Source organism: Lontra canadensis, unplaced genomic scaffold (genome assembly GCF_010015895.1).
Source record: "Lontra canadensis isolate GAN:19392208 unplaced genomic scaffold, GSC_riverotter_1.0 scaffold67, whole genome shotgun sequence".
NCBI lineage: Eukaryota > Metazoa > Chordata > Mammalia > Carnivora > Mustelidae > Lontra > Lontra canadensis.
In genome coordinates this window covers 5,142,923-5,168,792 of record NW_022631061.1, presented here as the reverse complement: position 1 = coordinate 5,168,792, position 25,870 = coordinate 5,142,923, and the positions used below count along the sequence as shown (strand labels likewise).

Below are 25,870 nucleotides of genomic sequence, written 5' to 3'. Positions count from 1 at the left end.
GTTTGAAGGGGGAAAAAAAAATGAGTATTCATTCCTCTTTAGATATATCTGGTGGAAGGCTAGAGAGACATCCAAGAGGAGACACCCACCCTGACTGTACTGAACACACTCACTGTTTGCCAAATTGTGTTCCTTATGAGATTGTCCTTGTGCAACTTAGCCAGGAGAGAAAACACTCATCATTTGTTTTCCAAAAATATTGTGAATAAAAATACAAATTCCTGTGTTAGCAAAATAGTCTTAAAAGCATTCAAAAATAGCTGTGCCAGTCATCTTCCCATGCATCACACATGACGTGCCTCCACTTTTCTCCAGCAAAGTCATGGTGGTGATAACCAAGTCATCCAGGCTTTTAGGCTGTTGTTGGAGAACACTAGATTCAAATCTTTCCATGTCCATCATAGGACCAGCAGTGATCCTTGGTGCCTTTGTATGTTTGTGTCTTACTGGCCAAGGCTGGAGAGCCACTGAGACAATAGAGACTATATTTTCCAATTACATCACAATTGGTTTAACAATAACCTCCCCTCACCCTGCCCCCCCCACCCACAGTTTGCTTTGTAAATATGGCAGACCTTCCCTGACTCTTCCTTTTTTTCCCTCTATCTCTTTAGAGGTGATGGGAGGGAAATCACCACTCTATCCTAGTAGCAAGTGAAAATCGAAAGAGACTGAAAAATCAGCAACTCTTCTTGGACCTGTCAGAGAAGCGGAGACACACAACAAACTCCTGCCCCCCAAACTGGAGAGACAGACAAATACAGGAAGTATGTGGGGTATCCAAGTAGAGATTGGCAAGTGGAAACCACCTCAGGAGCCAGTGCTGGGGTAGGAAAACCTGAACTGTAATTCATGAATTGCCAGAGGCTCAGTGTTGTCAACTCCAAGAGTTACAAACTCTAAGGAGATCCAGTCATGGCAGAGGTGGGGTGGGGTGGGGTAGGGGGGACACAGTCTGTGGGATTTACTCCAGGAGCTCTACCAGGTTCTCACAGTATGTTGGAGATTGTATTTTGCATTGTGTAATATCAGAGAAAAGTCTCCTTGTGTTTCTGATGGGGCCAGAGGAGAAGGGGCCATCTTGGAATATGCCAGTACACTCTGCTTTAAATAAATTTAGTGTGGGGCTGGAACCCACAACCCAGAGATCAAGAGTCACATGTTCTACCAACTGAGCCAGCTAGAACCCCAGAGCACTTTGTTCTTAATGAGGCCTCCCCTTAGGAGAAACTAGCTAACCAGAGCTTAGCCTGTGGTCTTGTCAGAGCCTAAGGGATGTGGGAGAAGGGAAGTACCCAACCCTAGTCCACTCTAGTCTTCCATGTGGAAAAATTCTGTCATTGTTGCAGACATTTCTTTCATGGGCTCTCCCCAATCCTGCAAGCCTTCTCCACACCCCAGGCCCTCAAGCATTCTGGCTTCCCTTGTCTCCTTCCTTCCTGCCTAGATGAGCACTGCTGGAATCTTCCAGCTCTGCTATTGTCAGGCTGATGGACGAGCAACCCCCACTGTGTTTGTTTTGGTGGGTAATTAGGGCCATGACAGGTACAGATAGAATAAGGACATTTTAGAATGGTACCAGTTTGGAATAAAATCATGTTCATTTTTCATCTGTCATCTTTCACTAATGGAATATTTTCACCTGACCCGTCAATCTTTTTCTAATTTTATCTGTTTTGCTGCTCTGTGGCTTACCACTCCTGCCCCTGTGGATTGAAATGTTTTATTTTGAAGCCTTTGGGCTACTTACTGGAGATTCATAATAACCATAATTTAAGATGAAAAAAAAAAAAAGTTATAAAACCTTCATGTCTTAACTGTAACAGCATGGCCTTGAAACACTGTTGAAAACTTGAAACACTCACAGTCTGATAACCTGGAGCTAAATTAGCCAAAGCTTTGAGTCACATGATCGAAACTGGCTGAAAAGTCTTAGGCAACATTTATGCTTGAGGCCATAATTAGACAGTAACTGCTATAATAGTGAAAGAAAACCAAATTTTACAAATTAATCAATTGAGATTTTAAACAGGAAAAAAAAACACAAAACCACTCAGCCTATTCTAGCAATTTATTAAGGGCAGGGTTTCAGTTGCCAATAATTTATAAAAAATAAACAAGCTCATTAAAAGTTAATTCGTTTATACCATAAAAGAAGCATATGGAAAGATTACTACCAAAATTAGAAACTCAACCCAAGAGTTTTGAATCACACAAAAATTTAGTTAATGGGTCTGCAATTATTTACCAATTCAGCAACAAATATACAAATTTCAGTGTTTTGTCTGTGTCATTAGATTGTTTCAAAAGAACAGATGGTGCAAACATACCACTATAGGAACGTCTTCTGCCAAATGATCTTCAGGATGCTCTCCATTCAACATTCACAAAATTCGGATTCAAGAAAATAATCCGGTATTACTAAATCACTGTGGGGATCGATTTTTTTTAGTTTGGTTTCACCAAGGGCATTCCATGACGAAGTATATTCAAAGTCACAAATAAAATAACAAGTGCTTCTGGAGGAGTCGTATTGACTGCCGCAGTCCCCGGTTTTATGTTACTGAGCTCTGAATGTCTGATGAACAATAAATCCTATACATATTAAGAGAAAGTGGAATGAGTCCAGGAAAAAATGGGTCTAGGAGAGGTGCTTTATTTACTGGATACTTAGTATGTTCAGCACTGTGCTCTGGTTGACATTACTCCCATTTCAAAGATAAGGAAATTGAGACCCAGTGAGTGGCATTTACAAGGTGGGCCCACCAACTCCCATTCCTCTGCCTTTCTGACTCAGTGAATAGGTAGGTTGAAATTGTTTTCTTCTCTAACCTATTGGGTTAAAACAAAGGCTGGTCTATCAGTTACTAAGCTTTTTCTGTTGTGTGATAATTATGTCACAGTACAGATTTCACCTTCTTGTGTCTTGTCACAGACATAATGGTATTTTACTCGAGGTTCCTTGTTTTGCTTGACCCCTTTCTCCTTGATATCAAACAACGGGTATTTACCACAAAGGTAAGAAACAAAGATGTCCCAGGAAATGTACTGGAACAAACAAAACTCTAACAATATTTAATGGTTATAAAAAATGGAAAAGCAAAATGGATCTGAGAAGAAAAAGCTACATATTCTTAGAAACTGTAAGCATTTTAAGATGACATAAAGGAATTCCTTCTAGAAGATGAGTCCCCTGGTTTTTATTTGCACAGAAAGAACTTAACCCGATATAGAACAATTCTTGCAAATAGTATGAATATTGACTGGTTGAGGACAGTGTGAATAGGAAGAAAGAAGTTACAGTCCTCTCCCTTTGTGATTGTTCTGGGGTGATGATTTAGGACAGCAGTGCTACTGCATTGTTACTCAGAAAGACAGGTTATCAAAGGTGATCACATGGAAGCTCGTGTTCCTTCCTCTGAATACATAGAATCAAGCCATTGTAGCATCTAACACCCAGCAGTATCTGATTCTTGACAGTCAATCTTTATTAAAATGCTCTCTGGACAGAGGTGATGTCAGGGAGCTAATTCTGTTAATTCATGTATTCCGTCATTCAGCCATAATTTATTCAACTCATCAACATTTGTTGAAGAGTATTTTGCATAAGACAGTGGGCTAAATACTGAAATTCAAAACAAAACAAAAAGACATAGCCTCTGCTTTCCTTCTAGAACCCAGGCTCTCTGTCAAGGTTGGTCCATGTCATCTAAATTAACGTTCTCCTTCTCAGACAGAAATTTTGAGCAACATTGTTCAATATTAAATATTAAATGGAGATGCTATAGGACAATATAATTACTCTATTCACTCAGAAGAAAGGCATTTTGAGAGAAAAAATGGGATAGATTATGTAAAAACAAAAACAGTTTAATTCTACCACTTGAATTTGATATTCAAAACTAGTTCCAGAATTCTCCATTCCACATAGAATTATTTTTTGCATTTAAATTCAAGTTAGTTAACATATAGTATATTAGTTTTGGGGTAAAGTTTGTGATTCATCAGTTGTATACAACATCCAGTGCTCATTACCTCAAGTGCCTGTCTTAATGCCCATCACCCAGTTAGCCCATTCCCTACCCACCTCCCTTCCGGCAACCCTTCATTTGTTCCCTAGAGTTAAGAGTCTCTGTTTTTATCTTATTTTATTTTCCCTCTCTTCCCCTATGTTCTCTGTCTTGTTTCTTAAATTCCATATATCAATGAAATAATCTGGCTTACTTATTTCACTTAGTATAATTCCCTCTAGTTCCATCCATGTCATTGCTAATGGCAAGATATCATTCTTTTGATGGCTGTGTAATATTCCATATATATATATATATATATATATATATATATATACACACACACACACACACACATATATATATATATATCACCTCTTTATCCATTCATCTGTCAATGGACATCTGGGCTCTTTCCATAGTTTGGCTATTGTGGACATTGCTGCTATAAACACTGTGGTACATGTGTGCCTTCGAATCTCTACTTTTGTGTCCTTTGCATAAATACCTAGTAGTGCAATTGCTGGATCTACAGTAGTTCTATTTTTAATTTCTTGAGAAACCTCCATACTGTTTAACAGAGTGACTGCACCAGCTTGCATTTCCACCAACAGGGTAGGAGGATTCCCCTTTCTGAGCATCCTTGCCAACATCTGTTGTTTCCTGACTTGTTAATTTTAGCCATTCTGACTGGTGCGAGGTGGTATCTCATTATGATTTTGATTTGTGTTTCCCTTATGATAAGTGATGTTGAGCATTTTTGCATGTGTCTATTAGCCATCTGTATGTCTTCTTTAGAGAAATGTCTTCTCGTGTCTTCTGCCCATTTCTTGACTGCATTTTTTGTTTTTTGGTTGCTGAGTTTGAGAAGTTCTTTATAGATTTTGGATACTAGTCCTTTATGTTTTGTCATTGCAAATATGTTCTCCCATTCCATAGGTTGCCTTTTAATTTTATCGTTTCCTTTGCTGTGCAAAAACTTTTTATACTGATGAAGTCCCAATAGTTCACTTTTGCTTTTATTTCCCTTGCCTCTGGAGATGTGTCTAACTAGCAAGGAATTGATATGGCCAAGGTCCAAGAGGTTGCTGCCTGTGTTCTCCTCTAGGATTTTCACCCATTTTGAATTTATTTTTATTTTCCTACATAGATGTTTTAAAACATTTGTTTTAAGCAATAGTTTAGTTTAATTATAAATTTCCTTGTCAGTTATTTCCATGGACTATAGAGCTCTTTTAAGAAGTTCATTTTTCTAACTTATTAAATATTTTGGGTATCTTATTATGCTATTAATTAACTTAGCAGAGCAAGGCTTTCTTTATAGACCTGCACTGTCCAATGGAGCGGCCATTAAGCCACATGTGACTATTGAGCCCTTACAACTTGGCTAATCCAAATTGAGCACCAGATGTACCACACAGGTAAAACACACACCAGACTCCTAAGACTTAGTATAAAAAAAAGTATGTAAAAATCTTAATCATTTTTATATTGATTACATTGAAGTTATGGTATTTTGATTATGTTGGGAAAATAATATATAGCATTAAACTTTATTTCTCCTGCGCTTTTTAATTTTTTAATGGGACCACAGAAAATTTAAAATATGCAGCTTGCACTCCCTTTCTATTGGACAGCATTGTTATAAATAGTATAAAGATAAAGCTTCCAAGGCATTAATAGATTCTAATTACTGTCTGTGGAAGACCAAAAATAAAATGAAAAATGTCTTTAATGAATCTGAAAAACCATCCTTCCAAACCCAGGCAAAAGGAACAAGGCATAAGCACAAGGGGTACACCTGGATCCAAAGCAGGGGCTGTGAAGGTAGGGCAAATACAAGTGTGGCAGAAATTAAGCCAAGAGACCTCAGGAAACCACAGTTTACCATCTAATGTCCCTTTACACTTGACCGCACAACCTAATAAGAGATGCAGGAGTTCTAGGGGAACAGTCTCTATATAAAAAAAAAAAAAAGAAAAGACAAAAGTAAAGTGGTGAAATACCCAGGACTCGTGAGGGGAATATTACAAGGACTGATATGGAAGGAGGGCGGTGTTCTGACAGGAAGTCCCACCTCCTGTCCCACCTCCCTCCTCCTTCCTGGGGTCTGGACAGACCCAAGGGGTGCCACCCCTCCTTTCCTGCGGTGGGAGCCACCGACCTCCTCCTAAAGTCCAAGAGTGCTCCATGTTAGCATGCTGCTTGCACTATAACTGGGTTAGATGGTTTTAAGATGTCATTTCTCTTTGAGGCTTTGGTGTCTGTTTTGTCTTTTTCAGCTCTTCCTCTATTTTGCTTTCTCTGTGTCTGAAAGTCTCAGCTCAACCACAGGGATGGGCATGGGGCACCCTCCATCCCTCCCATTTTCCAGCCTCCCTGTCAGACCCACCACTCATATTCTATATAGTTAAGTCAACTCAAAAAAATTGTTTTTAAAGAAACGTATCTAGAAGCCAGTTATATGATTATGAAAGAGGCAAAGTTGCAGGCAGATTTATTACAATACTTCATCAAAAGACCGAATTACTTCTGTCCACACTCAAGGAAATGAAAATGATGTAGCAAGAAAATTTTTAAACATTTACAGTAATTAACAATAAATTAATCCAACCAATAGGAATGGTTAAATAAGTTGCAATAAATTCATAGAGTAGATCACTTTACAACTAGAAATCATGTTTTTGAAGACTAATGACAAAAGAAACACACATGATAAAAATTAATAAAGATACATGATTATTTATAATATGATCCAACTCCATGCAAAACAAGATACATAGGCTATATTATTGGTGGTAAGACTACAGGTCATTTTTTCTCTTTACATATACTTACTATGCTTTTAAATTTTTTACAATGAACATATATTACTCTTAGAATCAGAAAAATATATATACATAGAAGAATCTATTATTCTCTAGTTTCTATTTGTAATAAAAAGTCCAATTTTTAAAAGAATACCAACAAAAGCTTATCTTTCATGGAAAAAAGATCATACCACCTCTGAAGATGATACATAACACAGTACAGCGTTTTATTATACACCATAGCTCTGTGTCAGCAAGATTAGTTATGCTTGATATGATAGTGGTTTACCTTGCCTGATATGATACTGACTTATCTATAAAACAAACACTGGGATCATGCATAGCACTAGTGAAACAGAAAGACCCTTGTCTGAAAATCAGCAAAACTTGTTTAACGGGCATTAAAGGATAAGACCTCATTAGCCCTTTCTAGAAATCAGTAGCATGTCTCAGTGTGAAAGGTCAAAACAAAACTAGTTCAGAGTTAGTTCCACAGAAGTTGCAGCCAAAATATTAAATAAACCTCAGCAATCACCGAGACAAATCTTCCAGTGTTATCAGACCAAATGCTTTGGAGCCTATGAAGAACTACAAAAAAAAAAAAAAAAAAATCCAATTCAAAGAAATCTTGCCACATTCTAAAGAACATCAAGCGAAGTCACTCTTCACAGGATGAGTTATTATTTCATTCTTATTTGCTCAGGAAAGGTCACATCATTCATTGCAAGGAGTGCTCTAAAATCAAAGGGTTATAATCAAATTAATCATAATGTTGCTCATAAGTGCTTTTTTCTCCTTTCCTCTTCCTAGAGCCATACAGTATAATGCATTTCATGATCGGTTTATACTTCCTGAAGAGCCCAACATCTCATGATTCATGTTTATTTTTCTGCAAACATTCAAAGTCCTCTATGCGCAGGCCCTTGACAAGGCTCCAGTAACCCAAAGCCCGCATGGACCAAAGGGCCTGGAGTGGGCCTTGAACGTCACATAAAATAAAGTTCTATCATTTGCTCTGCTAAACATATCATTAACCAGATACGTAAATTAATATTAGCAGCATTTGCTAGAAACACTGCTTTTAAAAGGAATGTTGCAGCGTAGGGCCTTTGTCATCTCACCTCTATTCTGCCATTTCTTTTTCAAGGGAAACTTGGTTCAACAGAGACCATTAAGCGTATCATGGTAGTTGGTTACTTGCATATGGTTACTTGGGACTTAACTTTTATTCCAAAGTCTGCAATTATTACTTCAAGATAAACACTACATTAAGGAATGGGAACTGATAAGGTCATTCAATTCCTATAAAAAAAAATTACAGAATGGTTCCCACTTCACATACATTCGTTAGAGGATGTTGCAGAAATCATGGCCCCTGACACTCACTGATCATCCTCCAAACCAAAAAAAAACAAACAAACAAACAAACAAATCCAGGCACTATTCACATTATTCAATATCTTACAATCACTTACGCTCATTTCCAAACGTCTGTCCTATGCCATAAAAAATTTTCCTGAAAGTAGGATAAATGAAATCTATAGTTTTACAACACTGAGAAGCTGATGTATGTGCATAATTATTTCAAAATAAAAGAATAGGAAAATGTCCAGGACTATTTATAACTTCTTCTGCCTTTCTTAGAGTAGTAGAAAATCAGAGAAAGAGAAATAATAAAAGCAAAAAGTAGGAAAGTGATGAAAGCCAGTAAAGACTTTCGGGTATGAAAAAAGCTGCATTCGGAGCACAGGGTGAATTCCTCTGGACAAAATCTCCCCAGAGTCTCGGGACCCGGGAAGCCATTGTTGTCAATAATTTTCCTGTAATGTTTCACGGATGGTTTGGGCTCAAACTGATTTGCTGCATAACGATAGAGGCCAAACTTCGGAGCTGAGCGATCATGAAATGAATAAGCAAAGTATCCACAAAGATTGATACCATCCAGTATGTAGGCTAGAAAAACAAAAGGACAGAATGGTTGTTAAAATATTTTTGCACACAACACTTCACTCTTACACAGCATTAGGGAGTGCATCATGGAAACTTTCAATACCATTTAATAAAACTAAATTAGGTTTAACCATAAAAGGCTTCTTTCATGAGAGGACAAATATTGAGCTACAGTCAGCATAGTAGGTTTTATATAATTCAACCTCCTATGATGAACTTGGGTTCAATCTTTATGCACACGAAGGAGGCAAGAGTGTTGTAAACCCATCTGAGATGGGGGACAAAGGACTCCATGCTCTTACAGGCCCAGAACAGGTGTTAGGGAATTTTCCACTCTTTTTCTAGGGTCTCCCACTTTTAGCTAAACTCCATTACTCCTGGGGGAGAATATAGGTCTATCTTGGACTTGTTCAGCATGGCGGGTAACGGATAGTACTTTTCCTCCGAGAGCGACAGTGGGCGTGTATGGTTGAGCGCCTATCGGGCATCACACCCTCGGGGGGCCATTGGCTTCAAGGGGCGGCTGTTTCTAGGACCCCTTACCTTTCAGAGCTTCGTTGACATAATTCTGCATGTAATACACCCTCAGCCTGTCTTGGGCTGCGAGCGGGTCGTCGTCTATGCCGTTGGCTATTATATACATGGGGAGGTCTCCGTACTTCAGCTTCAGCCAGTTGAGAACTTTGCGCAAGCCCCAGGGCACCACGGCCACCTGACCTGGAGAGTTGAGCCAGGTGATGTCGGTCATTTCCTGCACTTCCAGGTAATCGTTGTATTTCACTGGGTCTTCTTTTTCCCAGTCAACAAGGATGGTGGTGTAATGGCTTACAGCCAGAAAGTCAAAGGAGCCCCGGATTAGCCTTTTTTCTTCCTCCGTGAAATACGGGAGAAGGAAATTGTTTCTTCGGTCCAGCCAGTCTCTCATCACACGTGGGTAGTCCCCAGAGCCGAAAATGGGCTCGGCCAGCCAGCCGATGTCAAATTCCAAAACCCTCTCGGCCACTTCTTTGTCCTTCGGGGAGAAAGGGCAGGCGGGTTCGATCCAATCGGCCTGCAGGGCTATGGATATTTTCCCCTTCTGAGAGCCCCTGAACTTCTCATCGTACACGCGCCAAGCCAACGCGTGCGCCTTCAGCAGGTTGTGCCCGGCGCTGTAGGTCATGTTGCGCGTGTACGGCTCGCCCATCGTGATCCAGAACTTGACGTGGCGGCCGAGATCCCGAAAGCACAGGCGGGCGTACTCGGCGAATGCGAGGGCGGTGCGTGGGTTCTCCCAGGCGCCGTGCCTGGCCAGCGGCGGCGGCAGGCCGTGGTGCGGGGCGGCGGGCCGCCAGAGCGCCACCACCGGGGTGATGTTGGCGCGCACCAGCTCGCTGACCACGCAGCGGTAGTAGTGCAGCGCCGTGTGGTTCACCTGCGACTCGTTGCCCAGCGGCTGGATCAGGGCCCAGTCCAGCGAAAAGTGAAAATGCGAGACGTGCATCTCCTGGAGTAAGGCAATCTGCGGCCGGATGGCGGCGAAGTCCACGCAGTAGGACTTCCGCCTCTTGGTCACCACCCCGTCCACCTTAATCAGCCGCTTACTGTGGTGGACATCCCACAGGTAAACGTTCGGGTCGGTGAACTGAGACAGGGTGGTGTCCACCTGCCGGGAGAGGAGGAGGTGTTAGCTTCACCTGACCGTCCCGGAAGAGGAGTTCCGCGCGGTCCCTTCCGCGAAGCTAGCCAAGCAGGAGGAGCAGAAAGGGAGCCTTTCCAGCAGGAGGTTTAAACCATTTTTCCTCAATTGTTCAGCTCGTGAAGAAAAAAAAAAAAAAAAAAAAAAATTCCACTTTTTAATGTATATTTGCTTTACCTATAGTTCTAACTCTTGCACTGCTGCTTTAATGTTTCTTTTTTTAAAATCTGGGGGGTGATGGGTAAGGAGGGCACGTGGAGTGAGGAACACTGCACATTATAAGCAACTTATCAGTCCTCGAACACTACATCAAAAACTACTGATGTTCTGTATGTTGGCTAATTGAACGTAATAATGATAATAAATAAAATAATTAAATAATTTTGAAAAGGAAAAATACCAAAAAAAAAAACCCACAAAAATCTGATTTTTTTAAAAAACCATTTCATATGACAAACCTTAATGATTCTCACACACCTCTGGTCTGTGTTAAGCAAGCAAAGTGCTTTTGAAAGTTTGTATTTTAATATAAGAAATCACCAATAATATGAGATTCCTAAATTTTTAAAAAATGGACAAAAAGATGAAGCATAGAATCTGAGCGAGTTAGAGTCAGAAAACGCAATGATATTTAAAATTAAATCATGCATCTTAAAGTCTCGTTCTAAATTGAAGTTTGCTTTAGGCAAAGAACATGCTAGATATGTGGAACTGTTGCTTTTTATCGGCGTTAGTGTCAAAAACAGAACTTAAATTCGATCTGATGGAAAAAGTGTTAGAGAATGTGGAAATGAAGAACAATATTGTCATTTCCACATACTGGGCTATTTGAGCATAATTTTAAAATGTTATTTTTCTGTGATGCTCATGAGGCCAGTGGTTTTCAATCATCTGATGAATTAGCCTCCAAAATGAAAATGGGTATTTAGGAAAAGCAGATAGATTGTAAAACTGAACCACAAAATGCTCCCTCCACGTGTTAACCGTGGAGGAAAAGGTACACTCTACGTTCATTCTAAGGACCCACTGACCAAACCAGTGCTGTCCTCTGAAACAGTCCTGTTAGAATAGGTGCCTGGGTTTGCCCGACCCTCGGAATACAAGCAGGGGTCAAACTCTGGTTTGGAATCTCTAGCAGAAGTTTCTTTGCAAGTTGTGGCCTGAGCTGCTTGCTGCTTCTCTGGAGGGCTCAGTGCTGTGTTTATAAAGGAAAGTAATAAAACACCAGCATGTCACAGGGAAATTGCTTTCTCTGGAGAACTGTCCCTTGTAGATCACCCACACGTGCATTTCCCCTAGTACTGTGGGAATGCTGTGAGAAGTACTTTTCCACTGTGATGCACCCACAAATCTTGTTTCCTCAGCTTTGCAAGAGAAAATATTTGCATGCTCTTTTGAAGTGAAAGTGTTCATAGCTTGAAGGAATTCTTTGGATTATTCTCACAGAGCTCTGAGTTAACTAAATTTGTAACTTTTCTACCACAATTTTCCCAAAACAGCAGCTTTTATTCAGCTCATCTGCAAACAAATATGAGAGACTAAGGTATAATATCTGGGGGCAGGAGGCATTTATTTTTTGAAAATACAGGACACTTAGGAATGAGCACTTGGGCATAATATCTAGCCGTCATTAATTGGTTGACTTTTCTTAATTAAAAAAATGAAAAATCAAGTGGGGTCTTTCAGAAGAAATGGGCATAAAGTATGTATTTAGTATATTATGGAAGAAATCTTCTCCTGATAGTGGCCAAGGTTAAAGAAGCTCTATGTCCCCAACGCGTAGCAGTTAAGTACCTGTGTTTTCTATGAGCATTAGTGGTTATGGGAAAACAAACCTGTCATCTGGGAAATTAGGTCCAGTGACAGTGACAGTCCACATGAACAAGCCGGAGGTCAGACTTCAGACAGGTGGTACCCTTACTGGGATATTCTTTTTAAAGTTTTTTTTTTATTAATATTAGGAATTTATTTGTATTAGGAGTTTGAGATGCTAGCCAGGAGGGAAGAAATTAATTTCCGTGGTTGAAAAATTACTTCTCAGGGCTTTAATATAATGTGTTAAGAGTATAGAGAAAAGCTTGTAAATTAAAACATATGCACACCCTCCTTGGGCCCGCCCTACAACAACCTTGTTTTTACTTTGCCAGGTAGGAAGTTCACTTAGGAAGGGCACTGCCAAAATAAAGCAAGGCTCAAGGGGAAAAGCAAAGAGAACAAAAGAGCAATTGCAAGTTTTTCCCACTAGAGAGCTTCTGGAGAAGTTCATCCACCATGGGTTTTAGAGGGAATTAGTTTGTGTGTGGTTGGTTGTGTGCAGGAGAGACTGGGGAGTAGGGGGAGGGGGGAGGCTTCGCTACATGAAGAAGTAGGAACCCCCACAACTGATGAGATAAAAGGGCAGAGCAACCTCAGAGGAAGGGTCCAGAGCTGATGCATGGCTGGCATCAGATCAAATTCTAACACAACTGCCCCTAAGGAGAAGAAAAAGCAATCCTCTCCCCTTCCTCGTCCCTGCCAGACTTGTTGCTTCTGACCAGAGTTTCTCTGCTCTCTCTCAAGGAAACAGGTCGCACCCTTAAAACTTTCTCACTACTTACCAGTTCCCAAGGCAAACACAGTCCAGGGATGGGGAACAAAGCAGGAATGAAGGTGCCCCTCACAATATCCCACAACGCCCACTGTCTGTACAGAGATGTTGGCAGAAAATTCCCTCCATGTAAAACTGAACTGCGAATTACCTGCCCAGGCTCAGGCTGCTGTCAGAAAACAGGACAGAGCATGAATCCTCAGGGACAAGGGATACAGAGCCCAGCTGGGAGTGGCACCTGGCAGGTCAGGAGAGAGAACGAAGACCAGGGACCAACCAACCCCCAGCAGGGGAGTAAAGAGGGATGGGGAACTCATCTCCCTCCCTTTGTCCCCTTCCCCCGACCAGCACCCTATTTGAACCCCACCGTGGATCCCAGTTCTAGGAGAGAAATTAGGAAAGGCAGGTTCTGGGAACAGAGGCTGAGGAGGAAGAGAGAAGAGGAGGGAGGAAACCCCCAAACCCAACAAACAGGGCAGAGCTAGACCTCTTCCTCCTGTGCTCAGACAACTTTGCTAACAGTGTCCCAAAGTTATCTTTTAAATTTAAGAAGGGACGTAAGTCTAACACTGCCCTTTAAACCAACTGAGGTCTGCAAAAGACCTAAGAATAATATAACCCAGCAAAAAAAACCATGTTAAGGATAGTGTTGATTTATTTCCTTATAGGTAAAGGATTTCCTTTTGATACTTAAAAGAAAACAGCAACCCATTTCAACCAAAAGACCTCTCCTCAGATCCAAGCATTCTTCTAAATACTTCTTTTGACGTGAAGGGTCACAGAATATGCCACCCCAAAATGTGACTGTAGGAGTTCAGGGCCTGCTACCCCAAAGTATGTTCTGCTGGTGTACTGATTATTTTAAGCTTTAAGCACTCAGAAAATAACAAACGCAGGGAAAGGCTTTCTCAGAACTTCCCTTACCTGTCTAAAGACAGCTGCTCCAAAAGGAACTCTGCTGTGATCAGTTCCCTCCCGGGAGTTTCATCCCCCCAGGGAAGATGGAGTCTTGTCTCAGAAGAGGAGACCAGAGGTCACCACCACACCCAGACACTTTGTCGCAAGCTATTGTGGTTCCCTTCTAAGGGCCCATTCTTCTTTCCTAAGGGCCCATTCTTCTTTCCTAAAAATTGGGCCCATTCTTCTAAGGGCCCATTCTTCTTTCCTAAAAATTGTTTGTTCTTCCCTAAGAGACCTATATCCCACCCTCACTTCTAGCCTTTTCTATTGAGATGGTATTTAAGCCTGAATTCTAAGTCACCTCAAGGAGTTACACATTTTTCTCTGAGTATCTCTCATGTATATGGAAGCTATACATGTTAATAAACTTCTATTTGTTTTTCTGTTGTTAATCTGTCTTTAATTATAGGGGATCTCAGCTAAGAACTCAGAAGGGTAGAGGGAAGCACCCAGCATGCTAAATGCCATTGCTTGTCTATGAATACCAACCTTTGTCTCTGTCTTGATCTTTTTTTTTCTTTTCAGCATAACAGAATTCATTGTTTTTGCACCACACCCAGTGCTCTATGCAATAGGTGCCCTCCTTAATACCCACCACCTGGCTCCCCCAACCTCCCACCCACCGACCCTTCAAAACCCTCAGATTGTTTTTCAGAGTCCATAGTCTCATGGTTCACCTCTCCTTCCAATTTCCCTCAACTCCCATCTTTGTTCTCACACTGTTTAGCAGGACTCAACCATCACCCTGCTCACTTAGCACCCGACTGTGTGTACTCTGTTATATTATTTGTGTATCCAGCATTTTCCCTCAATAGACCTCTTTGAAAGCAGGAGTCAACCTTACTCATCTCAGTGTGTACTCCCCTCAACCAAACACCCCCAGCGATTAACAGAGGGCTTTGTACACTAAGCATCCAATAAGTGCCTACTAAAATATTCCATCAAACTCTAGAAAACAAATCCCTTTAAGATTGGAAAGTGAAAAATAATATTGAGGATTGCCTAAATTGTAGGTGTTCAATAAATATTGGTTGACCATTTTGAAGAACTTCCTTACCATTTTGTTGACTAGTTCTAGAAATGAAATTTGGGACAGTGAATCATTGGAGCAAGGGTTTTCATTGCGGAGGGACTTCTGCAACAGCATGCAGCTCTGCCTCGGGAGAGCTCTGCCTGGTGTTCCTGCCTCTGGCTCAGCTGCTCTACTGAGATCTCAGAAAATTTGAAGTTCTGTGTTACTTCTTGTTTATGGAAGAACTCAACTGCTTTAAAAAGCATTGAAAACCACCAAATTAAAAGGGAGTATTTTATCTTTTTAACTATCTTTTCAGATCTTAAATATTCATATATTTTTAATTTGTTCCTCTTTGGGGGCTGATTTAAAGTACAAGATGAAGCTAGGAAGATTTTTGGAGAGAAGTGTGCCATGTTCCAAAATGCCCTTAACGTGCTCACTCAGGAACCTCGTCTGGCCTGAAGAATGGACAATGAGCCATGACAACCTAATAAGGAAGCACTACTTACTAGTGATAGGGCTTGGTGACACTGCTGATTGGTTTTGTCAGCTGACTTACTTGAATGTAGTTGTCAACAATTCCCCAAGCAAAGTCACAGGGAAATGTCCCTTCTAGGGGTTGATTTTCAGGTAAAGGAGGGAAGCCATTTTTCTCTATCAGCTTTTGGTAGAACAAGGCTGATGATTTTGGCAACAGTTTCTTATCCTGGCTTAGAAAGTCGACATAGAAGAGCCCACGTCTGATGCTGTAGCCTCTGTGCCACTCGAAGCCATCCATAAGGGACCACGCTGTGTAGCCAATGACGTCTACCCCATCCAGCTTGATGGCTGCAAAGAGAAGAGAGGATGAGAACAACTTGACCAACCCTTACCTGGGTACTGGCCTCATGACTCAAGAATACTTAAAGGGTTTACTACTTAGGGAAATAAGTTACATATAATGCTTATTGTTTGGTAAACCAATGACCTTTCTTACTAATAGAAGGCTATCACACCTGGACAATTCTACAAATAAAAGTCTTCACAAATAAGATGATCTCCAATACGTTTTTACTTGGAATATTTTTATTTCCAGTAGGCAGTCTTTGGGCCTGAGAAGATGTTTTGTTCCATTTTCTATCCTAGCATTGTGGCTGCTGCAATAAATGAATTAAAATCTTTAAAAGCATGAACAATGCAATTTATTCTTCAGGAAGTGTTAGTATTCTTTTTTCTTTAAAAATTGTTCTATTCAGGGGTACTGGGTGGCTCAGTGAGTTAAAGCCTCTGCCTTCGGCTCAGGTCATGATCCCAGGGTCCTGGGATCGAGCCCCAAATCGGGCTCTCTGCTCAGCGGGGAGCCTGCTTCCCTTCCTCTCTCTCCCTGCCTGCCTCTCTGCCTACTTGTGATCTCTGCCTGTCAAATAAATAAATAAAATCTTTTAAAAAATTGTTCTATTCAATACGAATAATAAGAACCCCAAAACATGTACAGAGATCTAGATACCCTGAGATTTACTTAATCCTTAATATAATCTAAAAATTTAGAGAAGCATCTCTGAAAACCAAATTATTTCACACATTATAACCCAGTTTCTCATTTCCAAAATGAGTTTTAAAAAATGAATTTAAGTTCCTCAAAGCCCCAAATGAGAAAGGTGTTACATAAATGCCTTCCTGCTGTTGCCAAAATGATTTTCTGCATTACTATTAAAACTATAAATTCACACAGTTTATTACAGATCATCTGAAAGATTGTTTTTCCTGTGGATTTTGGCAGGAAATTAGAATTTTATCCCCAATCCTACCTTTTAAGGTTTCCATTATGAATTTTTTGAGGTAATACATATATTTAGCATCATCTCTCTTGGTGGTCCCTGAGACAAACCAGCCATTTTCCACAATAAATATTTGAGGGTGGTTATATTCAAGGTCAATCCAAGAAAGGAGTTGCCTCAGGCTGGGAGATTCCAATTGGCGGAACTTCATGTGTGGGTCCAATAATTGAAAACTCAAGGTTGGTCCAAAAGAAAGAGCAAAAAAGTCAGCTGTTCCCTTGATGAACTTTTTCTCAGATTCAGTAAAATCAGGCAAAAGAGATGAAATATTATTCTTCATGCTGTCAGGATAGTCACCATCAATGAATATGGGTTTGGCAAACCAGCCTAGGACAAAGTCAAGAGATTTTTGACATTCTTTGATGCTATGGTCGGTCATTCTTCGAGGATTGATCCAGTGGGAGCTTAGTGCAATGGATACCTGGCCTCCCTGAGTTGGACGGAAAGAAGTATTGTAGAGATGCCAGATTTTGGCATGAGCCTATAAAAGAAAAAAACCATGGTGAATCTATCTCTGATTGGGAGAAGAAATACAAAACATTTTTGAATCTGCAGCTCTGTTGGTATCTGTTTCTCATCAAGTCTAACCTAATGAATAACCCCACAATGTAAAAGTCACCTGGAAACAATAAATTACTGTCGAGGTGAGTCAGCCCGCAGAGAGCTGCTACCATGACGGAATTGTTTCTATTATTTTTCAGTAGCCAATGGAAAATATGAATTTCTTATCTTGAATGCAAAGTGATTATTCATCCTTCAAAACGTTAATGAAATAAGAATTTATTATATCCTACCCTACTATTTAATTGACTTTAGATTATGTAATTTTCCATTAATAGGCTTCATGAGAAGAACCAGTCCTGCATTATGATCATACCAGGAATTTCTAAATAGGATTATATTTTTTTTTTATCCTAAGAGACTGGGAGTTTTCAAGTTGACTCAAGTTTTTGGAGTCAATTTAATATTTTGTGTTCATGCCTCACAGCTAAAATTCTAACACATGTTCCCACAATCTTTATTCTTCCCTAAGAAGAATCAGCACAATAAATTAAGGACCACCTCCAACATCTAACCTTGGCCCACCCTCTGGAACTCCGGGACAGTGCTGGTTTCCCATAGGACCTAGAGTGCAAGGTACAAGCCAAGAACAAGAATCACACAAATGCAGCTTCAAGGAGATCAGATGTCCATTGTTAGTCAGTGTTCATCTGGGAGTTTCTTACATCAACAAAATGGGCTTTGCTTCCTTAAGATTAGCTTCATACTCCCATAATATCTTACTGACTTCTGATAGCTTATTTTCACTTGTTTTCCTTCTATTTAGAAAGACTAATGAGGATTACAGGGTTTTTCCTCCCTTACTTGAATTAAGTTTCTCTTCACTTTTGCATTCCTTGATTTACTCCCCCTATTTTTCTACAAATGCAAATGCTGTTTATCAGCCTTTTACTCCCCTAATATATCCTCCCTGAAAAACCCATTCCAGTTCTCTGTTTGACTCATATTCTCCAAAATGATCATGCCAATTTCATCCCACTCCCTGGGCCTGAAGAAGCTCGTTCACTCAGAATGCCAAATATCCTCTTCATCTTTCCTAAATATTCTTCTCGTGGTTCATTTTGGTGCAGGTGTCCAAGAATGATCTCATCACTGTTCTTATGAGTTCAGCCAAATAGTTCAATGGAATAAAACAGTTTATGTCTAACTTTCATTTTTAGTTTCTTGGTAAATATCTACGATGTTTCATTCCACTGAATATATTTTTTCATGACCTGAGGCAGCTACCCATATGCTACAAAGGAAATGGAGAATAAAAACCGAATCAGAAGAATAGTGGCCTTTGCCCAAGGGGTTCAAGAAACTGAGGCTCAGTCGTGCTGGGCTGCTGGCTTTGTGACATCTCCCACCTTTTTCTTCCTCATCTCAGCCACTTGACCTCTGTCTTCCCCATTGTCAGGAAATCTCATCAGGTCATTTAACAGTTAATCAGAAAAGAAAGAGAGGAGCTCAGGCTAGTCCCCAGGGCACTTTCCTAACTTGGCCCAGTTGAGGCCCACAGACCCTCATGTCCTAAATCTAGCAGACATGCCTTTATAGAACAAACACTGCAGTGGACAGCATAAGGGTCCAGGTAAGAGTGAAAGCAACCCAAGAACTTCCTGATCTGGGTCAGTTTTGCAGGTGGCCAAAAGAAGAGTCATAAAACAGAAAAGCCTACGCTAATGGGCCACTCCTCTAAACCTGGCTACTTTGACACAGCACAGAGGTTTGGCGAGGCAATGAATGCCCTGGGCCACATGGAAGTATACACATGGTCTTTAATGTCAGATACAATTCCTGCTCCATTACTTTTTTTGTGTGCCTTTAACCATGTTACCTAATGTGGGCAGGTGAAACTAACTTCCTTGTGTCTCTCATAGGGTAGTTATGAGGATTAAATAATCTATAAAGAACACCTAACGCAGAGTTCACATATGGTAAAATCTCCATGAATGCTTACTCCTTCTCTACCTAAAGGATGAGCAGCCAAAAAAGATAAGTCCAGCCCATAAAGTCTGAACACCACCTGCTAAGGAACTCAGTCAAAGAACAGCCAAGTGACGTAGTGATACCACCTGGGCTTTGGATGAGAAAAGACTTGGGTTTGGATCCCAACTCCCCCATCCATTACCAGGGTGAGCCTCAGTTACTCTGAATAGATAGGAATAGAGGGTGTTCTCCTGCAGGGACACGATGAGGATGAAAGGATAGGAGGCAAGTAAAACCTTCTAGTAAGTAGTTGATGATTTTAGAGAAGTATAAATTTGCAGCATTGGGAAGTTGATGATTAATTTTATGTGTCCACTTGCCTGGACTAAGGGACACCCTGCCCCCCAGATAGCTGGTAAAACATTTGTCAAGGGTTTAGCTAAGCTGTGCCATGGTATTGCTGCCTCAGCATCTGGTTTTTTTGGCCAAGTGGCCTTCAGGGACTTTAAGTGACATCAGGTTCTCCTGCAAGTGTGTGCCCCAGTCAGCAGCTTGCAGGGTCACAAGCAAATGTAAGTTCGTGACATGACCTCCCCATCCGCCCTTTGATCACCAGGCTCCCCTTTCTCCCAGCACCTGGATGGCTTAGGGACCCTTTAGATAGACACACCCCCTCCCGGGGCTTACCAAAATCCTTTTTTTGTTGTTTGCATTGACCAGTCTGGTTTTAGCCTAGGAACCTTAATAAAGGCATAACTTTAGGTCCTGACTCTCTCTTTGTCTACGCTCTCCCCACTGGGCCCCTTAAGGCCCTGTACTTCCTCTAGGACCTATGAGTCACAAACTCTCTATTTCAAGTTCTCTTGTGGTCAGTTGTTGAACCCAGGCTCACCATACAGCCCTGTGTTCCACTTAACAAATGTTAATTTAACAAACCATTACAGCATTATTTCTGGGTGTGTCTATGCGGGTATTTCTGGATGAGATTAGCATTTGAATTGGGAGGCTGAGCAAATAAGATCAGCCTTACCAATGTGGCCTGGCATCATCCAATGCACTAAGGAGCTGAAGAGAACAAAAAGGGAAGGACAAATGAATAGTTTCTCTGGAGAAGGCAAACTAATAGAGAAAGCATCTTAGATGTCACTTGTCTTAACCACTCACCCCACCCCCCAAACCCTACTTCATCTCTTATTTGACTGCTCTCCACAGCAGCCCAACTTGGAGGTCATCATGCATGGCAACTTCTCCAGGAAGTCCCCCACCCCCACCAACCTGCCACACCCTGCTGCATGTCTCTCCTCTGGGTGCCCTCCAAGTCTTAGGCATACCTCTCTTGCATCACCTATCACAGGTGATGACGCCTTCCTGCCCAGACTCCCTGGGTGTTCCTTCATCCCCTCCCTGACACGTGGAGGTCCCAGTGTCTGTTGAACTGAACTGAAGCTTGCTTCATTCACCTCCAATCCATGTTCAGATGGTAGGTTTGAGTAATCTACTACTGTAAGGCAAAGTGTAGGAAGGTCACTGCTTAAGGTGTGGCAACAGCGAGGGATGATTAAGAGGGACATGGCTGTGTTTGTTTTTGCATTGCTTTCTAATTATTCCATGTACGTTCACCTTACAAGTTTGTTATTTCAAGATTGAGATTTAATAAAGCTATTTGACAAAGACTCAAGGAAGTAATTAAGGGTATGCATAAGAATGTTCACTAACACACTATTTCTAAGAGCCAAATATTGAAAACAATTGAAATGTCCAATATTCAAAAATATTCATACCATATATGCATGTTTTAACACATTATGGTATGACTAAAGATATACTACTATTCAGACATTATAAATAATACAGAAGAACGTCCATTAACATATCAAAACTGTATCCAAAATACTAACTGAACAAAAAAGCAGGTTACAAAACAGTAAGGAGAGTTTAACAATATTTTTTTATCAAAGAAAAACAAGTACATAAAAACCTGGAATGATTTATAAATTGTCAAATGAGATTTTGTAGCAGGATTGCAGGTGGTATAATTCTCAATTTGCTTATCTGTATTTTTACATTTCCTACCATGCGCATGTATTGCTTTAGAAGTATGAAAAAAACCTTAAAATTTAAGGAAGGAAAATAGCTCAGAGAAGCCGGATGGCCAGTCCTGCTGAAATGTCCATGATGGTTATTTGAAAGCCATGATCTAAATAACCCTTGCCTAATTGTTCTCTGTTCTGCCCTACAGTCTCTGCCTCAGCTCCTGAGTCCCAGACACAATGCATGCTGTGCGAAGGTCTGAAGTCACCTGGGTTTTTACGCCTTCATAGGTGCATCTCTCCCAAGTTTTCCAATCCCTGATCCCTCCAGCTTCACCCCACTTCAAAACCCAGCTCAGCCATCACCCCTCCGGAAAGTTTTCCCTGACATCTTCCTTCTCTCTGCCCTTAAGTGTCCACTCCATGTGTCTCCACAGCTGACCTCTCTCAAAGACCTTCATCCTATTGTGTTGGATTCATTGAAGTGTCCAGATTATAGGGGTTTCCAAGACATTGACTGGGTCTTTCAGTACTCTCTTCTCAGATTATAGCAAAGTGTCTGGGGCAGAATATGTATAATGAACAGATATGGAAGAATGAAGGCTGGCAGTAAGAACCAAATCAAAGACTTTGGGACAGAAGCAAACATTTTCTGATCCAGAATGGGAAAACTTTCTCCTAAGATAACCTGGGTTATAACCTGAGACCTTGAAAGACAGAGAGCTTTCAGGCACACCCCATTAAGAAAATAAATTAGAAGGAATTTGGCTTGGTAGGCCTCTGCGAATAATACAGCATTGTCTCAAAATGCACTAATGACCCAATGTGGGGCATAAGACACTGGTGTGTGATATCCTCTTCACTTCCTTCCCAGCCTCAGTGTTGATTTTGAAATCTACATTCTGAAAAATCTATATTCCCTGGAATATATATGCAGAAATCCTTGAAATGATTGGAGATCAAACACAACAATATTATTTAAATACACCAAAAAAGAGACCAGGTGGCAATACTAATAGAAGACAAATATACTTTTAGGTCAAAAATTGTTGCAAGAAACAAAGAAGAACATCACCTATGGATAAGGGGGTCAATCTATCAAGAATATATGACAATTATAAACACATGTACATCAACAAGAGAACAAAGTTAATGAAGCAAAAATTGATACAACTGAAGGGAGAAATACATAACTTGATAATAATTATTGGAGACTTTAATACTCCACTTTCAATAATGGACAGAGAATCTAGACAGCAGGGTGCCTGGGTGGCTCAGTCAGTTAAGTGTCTGCCTTCAGCTCAGGTCATGATCCCAGGGTCCTGGGATCCAGTCCCGCATCCATCTCCCTGCTTAGCTGGGAGTCTGCTTCTCCCTCTGCCTCTGCCTGCTGCTCCCTCTGCTTGTGCTCTCTCTCTGTCAAATAAATAAATAAAATCTTAAAAAAAAAAAAAAAAAGAAAGAAAATCTAGACAGCAGATCAACAAGAAAACAGAGACCTTGGACATTATTATAAATCAATCAAAGCTAACAGACATATAGAACAACCTGCCCAACAAGATCAGATACACATTTTTCTCAAGTGCACATGAGACATTCCCCAGAATTGACCATATGTGAGGACACAGAACAATTCTTAATAAGTTTTAAAAGATTGAGATCATACAAAATATCTTCTCTAACCACCATGAAGGGAAATGAGAAATCAACAGCATTCACAAATATGTGGAAATTAATGAACACATTCTTAGAAATCAATGGGTCAAAGAAGGAATCACAAGGAACGTTAGAAAATACTTGGAGAAGAATAAAAATCAAAACACAACATGCCAAGACTCATGGGATGCAGCAAAAGTGATGCTCTGAGGAGATTTTACACCTGTAAGCAACCACATTAAAGAAAGAACTTAATCTTCAAATCAAGAACTTAAGCTTCCACCTAAAGGAAACAGAAAAAGAAGAGCAAACTAAACCTACAGTTGGCAGAAAAAAGGAAATAATAAAGATTAGAGTGGATTTAAACAAGGTAAAGTATCCAGACAATCATCTGACAAATTATCTAAACTAAGAAAAAGAGAGAAGACTCAAATATTAGAATCAGAAACAAAAGTGGGGACATTACTACTGATCTTTTCTGTATATCTACCTCCATAATAAAAGGATTATAAAGGAATACAATGAACAATTGTATGCCAACAAATAAGATAACCTAGATGAAATGAACAAATTCCTAGAAATACATAATTACTAAAAGTAGCTCAAGAAGAAATAGAAAAAGGAGAAAGATACCACTTTTTAATTTTTAGTTCTGCCTTTCATTGTATGATTTCCTTATTGTTTAAGCTAAGACCTCTGGTGCGAGGTTGGATGGGAGAGATACCATGTTTATGGATTGGAAAATTCAACACTGGAAGTTACCCAACCTCCCCAGTTGATCTCTAGATTCCATACTATCCCATACAAAACCCCGACACATTTTTTTGTAGACATTGATGAGTTGTTTCTAAAATGTATATGATTATTCAAAGGACACGGATCAGTGCAAATAAATTGCAAAAGGAAGAACAAAGTCGAAGCCCTCACTCATTCATTTGTCTAACAAATGTTGTCCTGGGCACCATTCTAAGTTTCTAGAAATCAATAGGATTCAAAATAAGATTCTGATCTCATGGAGCTTACATTCCAGGGAGCAAGAGAGATCTTCAAAATACAGCTGAGGAAGACACTAGGCGGTGGCAGGGATTGGAATGGAGAGGCACAATACAAAAGGTTTCTTTGGGCAGGGATGTTTGAGGAAGGATCTATCAATAACAGCATAAATGAAGGATGTTAAATAAGACCTGGAGAGAAAAAGCATTCTGGGTAGAGGACTGGGCAAGTGTAAAGAAAGATCTGAGGGTCTGGGGAGAATGTGGCAGTTTGGAGGAAAGCCATGTAGAAAGTAAACGGGGAACCTCCTAAAAAAATCAGACATAGATATTTAGCCCCCACTCCCACCTCCGAACCCAGAGGGGCCATTGCCAATGACTGTGTGGGAGTTCAGAAGTCCAGCTGGAAGGCAACTCTGGGATATACCTTACAGTCCAGAGGTCCCGCAGGGGATCAAGCTGAATTGGCAGCGTCCCTTGCTTTTACTCCTTCCTTAGTTCTGCTCTCATGCCCTCATTGACTTCTCTTCAAGCACTTCTTCCCCCAAGATCTGCTTCTTGGGGAGCTGAGCCTGCATCAGGCTGGGACCAGGTTGGCCCAGCCTTGTGGAGCTCAATGAAAAGTTTGGATTTCAGTCCAAATAAGGCAAAATTCACTAGATAGTTAAGCATAATGTTTAAGAACATGGGCTAAGTCAGACTGTTCTAATTCTGTGCCCTTATTAGCTGTGTGACCTTGGACACCTCATCTAACTCTTGTTGCCTCTGTTTCCCCAACTGTAAAATAAGGACAAGAACAGCACCCTATGTTCTTATTCTTACAGGAATTAAGTAAGTTAGTGTATAAAAAACACTTATAATTGTGACTGGTTGGGTCAGTTTATTATTCAAGTGTGGCAGTAATGTGATTTAGGATTATTAAAAGATCACTGGCTTCAACGTGGTACAGTCTCTGGGAGGGCAAGATAGGAGCAAGGAAACCAGTTAGGTAGCTGTTGCCATGGACCAGACAAGAGATGATGCTGTTTTGAACCAAAGGGGATAATGAAAAGTGGCCAGATTTAGGCCATTGCTGAACTTGGGGATGAATCATACATGACTTGCAAGGCAGGGAAAGAATCAAGGACAACAGACAAAGCAACAAGTAAGGGACTGGGGAAGGAAAGTGATCAAGTTCTGTTTGGGTCATGGGTCTGACATCTCAGTGAAGATGCCTGCTTGTGGCTGGGTGGATAAGTCAAAAGTTGGAGAAGACATGGGTGGATGGTATTAACAATCATTCAGATACATTTCAGAGGCAATACTGAAAAGGTCACTTTTGGCTATCATTCCTTAGATTTTTTTTTTAAAAAATGAAATGGAATAATTCTTAAAGGATTAATTTAATCCTACAAATAATGTTAATTAAATTGAGACCAACAGTTAAAGAACTGAAATGCAGCCCATAAGCAAAAAATAATTCAAACAGCTGGTCTGTGGCTACTCCCTACCCAAGAAGAGACCTTGAAGTGTTGTCTGGTTCTAAATTAGAAGTATATTCTTTTAAGAAAGGTCAAGGGATTAAACAAATTTTAAGTCACTATTACATGTCCAAGGACTTTCTTCAAAGGCACTGCCACCCTTTGTTGTTACCCAAGTATGCCAACTACCCAATGTTATTATTTGTAGACCAAACCCTCTTCTATCAGCACAGCTCTGCAGATTATGAACTGCAAATCCTTCAGAAAGGATTTTTTAAAAAATCCTTCACAAAGGATTTCAAGCAGCCTTCACAAAACCATCATCTAAAAGAACACAAAAATAATTTCCAAAACAGAGCCACCTATAATTTTATACACAAAGATACTGTAACCAACAGTCTCTGTGTGCACTTCCCCAAACGTTGCCCAGGAC

General features: G+C 40.5%; 1 protein-coding gene across 1 annotated transcript in view; it reads right to left on the bottom strand.

Moving 5' to 3' along the window:
* Window positions 1-8,381: 8,381 nt before the first annotated feature.
* The window catches only part of KL (klotho), a 40,999-nt gene continuing 23,510 nt past the window's right edge, over window positions 8,382-25,870 (bottom strand). Inside the window, exons 2-5 of the mRNA XM_032880031.1 lie at window positions 16,798-17,308; window positions 15,570-15,838; window positions 9,314-10,415; window positions 8,382-8,773 (exon numbers count right to left, since the gene is read on the bottom strand). Coding sequence (XP_032735922.1) covers window positions 8,436-8,773; window positions 9,314-10,415; window positions 15,570-15,838; window positions 16,798-17,308 — 2,220 coding nt within the window. The 3' untranslated portion in view covers window positions 8,382-8,435. The remainder of the gene's footprint in view (window positions 8,774-9,313; window positions 10,416-15,569; window positions 15,839-16,797; window positions 17,309-25,870) is intronic.